The sequence below is a fragment of the Typha angustifolia genome, chromosome 7 (assembly GCF_048772165.1).
Source record: "Typha angustifolia cultivar Huaian chromosome 7, ASM4877216v1, whole genome shotgun sequence".
Lineage (NCBI taxonomy): Eukaryota > Viridiplantae > Streptophyta > Magnoliopsida > Poales > Typhaceae > Typha > Typha angustifolia.
In genome coordinates, this window is record NC_133245.1 from 7,293,039 (window position 1) to 7,296,549 (window position 3,511).

Genomic DNA, 3,511 nt, shown 5'->3' on the forward strand with positions numbered 1-3,511 from the left:
TAGTGAGATATGGGTCCACGATCAGGGTCATTGGTCTGATGGCCACAGACAACTGGTCACATGCAATATCACCATGCATATTTGAGTGACGTTACCGTTAGATGTGTATATATCCCTCCTCGATGTATGAGATGATGGATGGTTATATGATGAATAATTCTAGGAGAATATTTAAATTATGTGGTAAATAGCTCGGTGAGCTATGATAAATTATGATTAATGTCTTGGTGAGCATGTAATAACTAAACCTCCTTGGCTTACGTGAATACGAGAAAAACTACCCTTTTTACTCTTAAGCATAGCATGTAAATGCTATGATCGAGATTTGTGTCAATAAGAGATTGTATTAAGTTTTATACTTATGTAGACTTATTCTGATATGATTAGGAGTTGGCATATTCAAGGATAGTACCGTGTAGTCTATATCGGTTGCATTGCTTTAGTAACTTATTGTAAGTCATTTAAATAAGTTTATTCTATTATTAACAACTATAGGCATGCATTAGAATATGCACCTGTGATATCATTGTTATAGATTGTATGGATTCTACTAGCTGGGCTGTGTGCTCATCTCCTTTTGGTGGCATCATTTTAGAGTTAGGAAAAGTAGGTGTGAGTAGTGAGAAGTAGCTACCTCTACTTCATTTAGAGTTATTTCTATTAGTTGTATTGAGCCCCTACGAGGGTGTTATGATTAGAGTTGTATTTTGGACATTGGAGTTGTATTTTAGATATGTATCTTTGAAGGCTTATTGTGGCCTATGGAGCTTGTATCCGGGCTCATACTATTTGAGATCATTTATGGTATAAACCAATATTTCTATGTGCCTCATGGAAATATATTACTAACAGGTCACATGATGTACTACGTGGGGAGATTTACTAATGCGGTATACACGTGTATTTGGAGATTTGGGTGTTTCAATAAACCTATTAGTTTGTTTCTTATTTAATTTCAAAACAATTTTTTTTATTTCTTATATATAGTGTCTTATGGTTTGTATTTTGAGTATATATTGAATTATTGAATATATTACTGTTTTCTTTTATATCTATCTTTCTATCCATCTATATCATTTAGCCCTAGTCTTCCCTTTTGTCTTTTACTTCCCCTTGTTCTTCTCACTTTGTTTCAGCATTCTCCACCTCTCATATAGTTCTTAGGTCCTTGCTTAGTCTTTCCACAACCTTTCCTTTTAAGTTCAAAGATTACCCATAGCCTCTTGAAATCCCTCATAGAGATAAAGAGAGTGGAGAGAGATATAGAGAAAATTAAAAAAAGATTTATTTATTCAATTTAAAGCATGTCTAAGATATGAGTTATAAATATTCTATTTATATAAGACAAAGAGAGCTAAAAGCCTAAAACTGCATAAGAGATAATTAATTAAATTTAATTAAACTAGTAACCATATCTAGCTTAGATTGTAACATGATGTCACTGATCTAATCATTTGATTCTTATTTTGGACTTCTTATCAATATTTGCTGATTACTTTTCCTAAAATTGCCTAGACTTTAATAAATTCTTGCAATTGAGAGATTCACACTAAATTTTGACTCGGTCTCACATGAGACTTTGCGTGTATCATATTCTTTTAAAAATTAATAATAATGATACACTAAAAGAATCAAAAGCAAAGAATGCAAAAATCAACAATATTTTAATATATTAACTCCACATCGAAGCTCACCAACATTTTATCCAATCAGCTGCCGTGGGGTCCATCATTACGATCACATTATTGCCCCTCAACGGAACTAATTAACGAGCACATGCAGCCCCATATGCTGCCACCTAACCACCCACTCCTAACGCTATTCTTCCATTAAACCAACCATAAACTCTTTCCCGCAGCTTACTTTGTAGCAGCACACAGAGACACACATGTTCTCTTCTTCCAGGTTCCATTGTCATCCCCTATGCAAGCGAGTTGGATCTTTCCTACTAAAGCTCAAAGCCATCAGCAGAAGAGGTAGACCCAAGAGGCTCTCCACCAAATTCAACTGGCTATCCTTTTCCATCGCCGCTATGGAGTTACCAAACCAACTGAAACTAGTGTTCGACCTCATCGACTCTAATGGTGACGGCAAGATATCCCCCGTCGAGCTCAGCGAAGTTCTTCTATGCCTCGGGCACAAGAGCTCCACACTGGCGCAGGAGGTAGAAGTAATGATCAGAGAGGTGGATAGCAACGGCGATGGCTTCATCGACTTGGATGAATTCATGCAAGTAGTTGGTGGACAGAGCGAGAGGGAGTTGCTGGGTAACCATGAAGATCTCATAGAAGCGTTTCAGGTGTTTGATTTGGATAGGAATGGATTCATCTCGGCAAAAGAGCTGAGGAGAGTGCTTGTTGGGCTTGGGCATGGCAAGTGCAGTCTCAGAGAGTGTAGGCTTATGATAAGAGGGGTTGATAAGAATGGAGATGGGATGGTGGACTTCGAGGAGTTCAAGTCTATGATGACTTCTTCGAGGACATAATACGAGATCTTCTGGTAACCTATTGATGATTATGGAATAACAGTCACAAATTAACTTCTGTAGAGAAAAATTGCAGTCAAATTAGTGCGAATTAAGATTGGTATTTATGTGTATTTTGCATATCACCGCCTAATTTTGGTACTATATATTTCAGATCTGCTGAAAAATAAACACTAGCATCTGATCTGCCACTTAAAAAAAGGTAAACTACGTGGAAGTTGTTGGTAATAGTAGAGTTGTTTTACATTTCAATCCTTGCATGTTCAAATAGCAACTTATCTGCATGTCTTTATGGGGTAGGAACCATTCATCTGTATGCAATTAAGAAAGGATTCTTTTACATAATTGCCTCTGAGAACTCTCAAAATATCACATATATATTTGTAAATGATTTAAAAGCTATATAATATTATACCTAATATTATAATATAAAGAAAATTTTCATTTTTTAGTAAGTGTCAAATGATGTTAGTGATAATTATGCTCTTTAAAAGTTTCGGTGTTAATTATATAAAGAAACCTAATAAGAAAAGATAAAGCGAAGAGAAAGATTTTTTCGAAACGGCATAAAGATCCTTCATAAATATGTGGTTGTTAATTGATAGGTTTCTCCGTGGAATCTCTTCCTTATTGCATTCACTTTCACACATGGGCTTGCGTGTATATGTTGCCCAGCATATATATATATATATATATATATACACCATTAATTCCATATAGAGTAGAAGAAGAGGAAAGGCCTAACGGCACCCAAGATAAAAAACAAAGATATCTTTGTCAATGATGTGCCAACGAAAGTCGTCTTAGTTTCGTGCTCGTAAAATATGCCGGTAAGAACACTGAAATGAGTGGTCTATGATTTCGATCTGATGGGCTTCGACTTCACCCTTGCGAAGATTGCAGCCACTTCTGAAGTAAATCTATTTTACTAGATAACAACATTGGCACGTAGTTCATTAATTCTAAATTGTCCAAATCTAAAATTTACCTTTGTCGTCTATATAAATAGGCAGATTCATTTATGGG

The 3,511-nt window shown here is 35.6% G+C and overlaps 1 protein-coding gene across 1 annotated transcript; it reads left to right on the forward strand.

Annotated features, from left to right (window-relative positions):
- The first annotated feature begins 2,032 nt into the window (after positions 1–2,032).
- On the forward strand, positions 2,033–2,485 carry LOC140762200 (probable calcium-binding protein CML25). The gene has a single exon (XM_073099840.1). The coding sequence runs from the start codon at positions 2,033–2,035 to the stop codon at positions 2,483–2,485; it is 453 nt and encodes a 150-aa protein (XP_072955941.1).
- Positions 2,486–3,511: the final 1,026 nt, after the last annotated feature.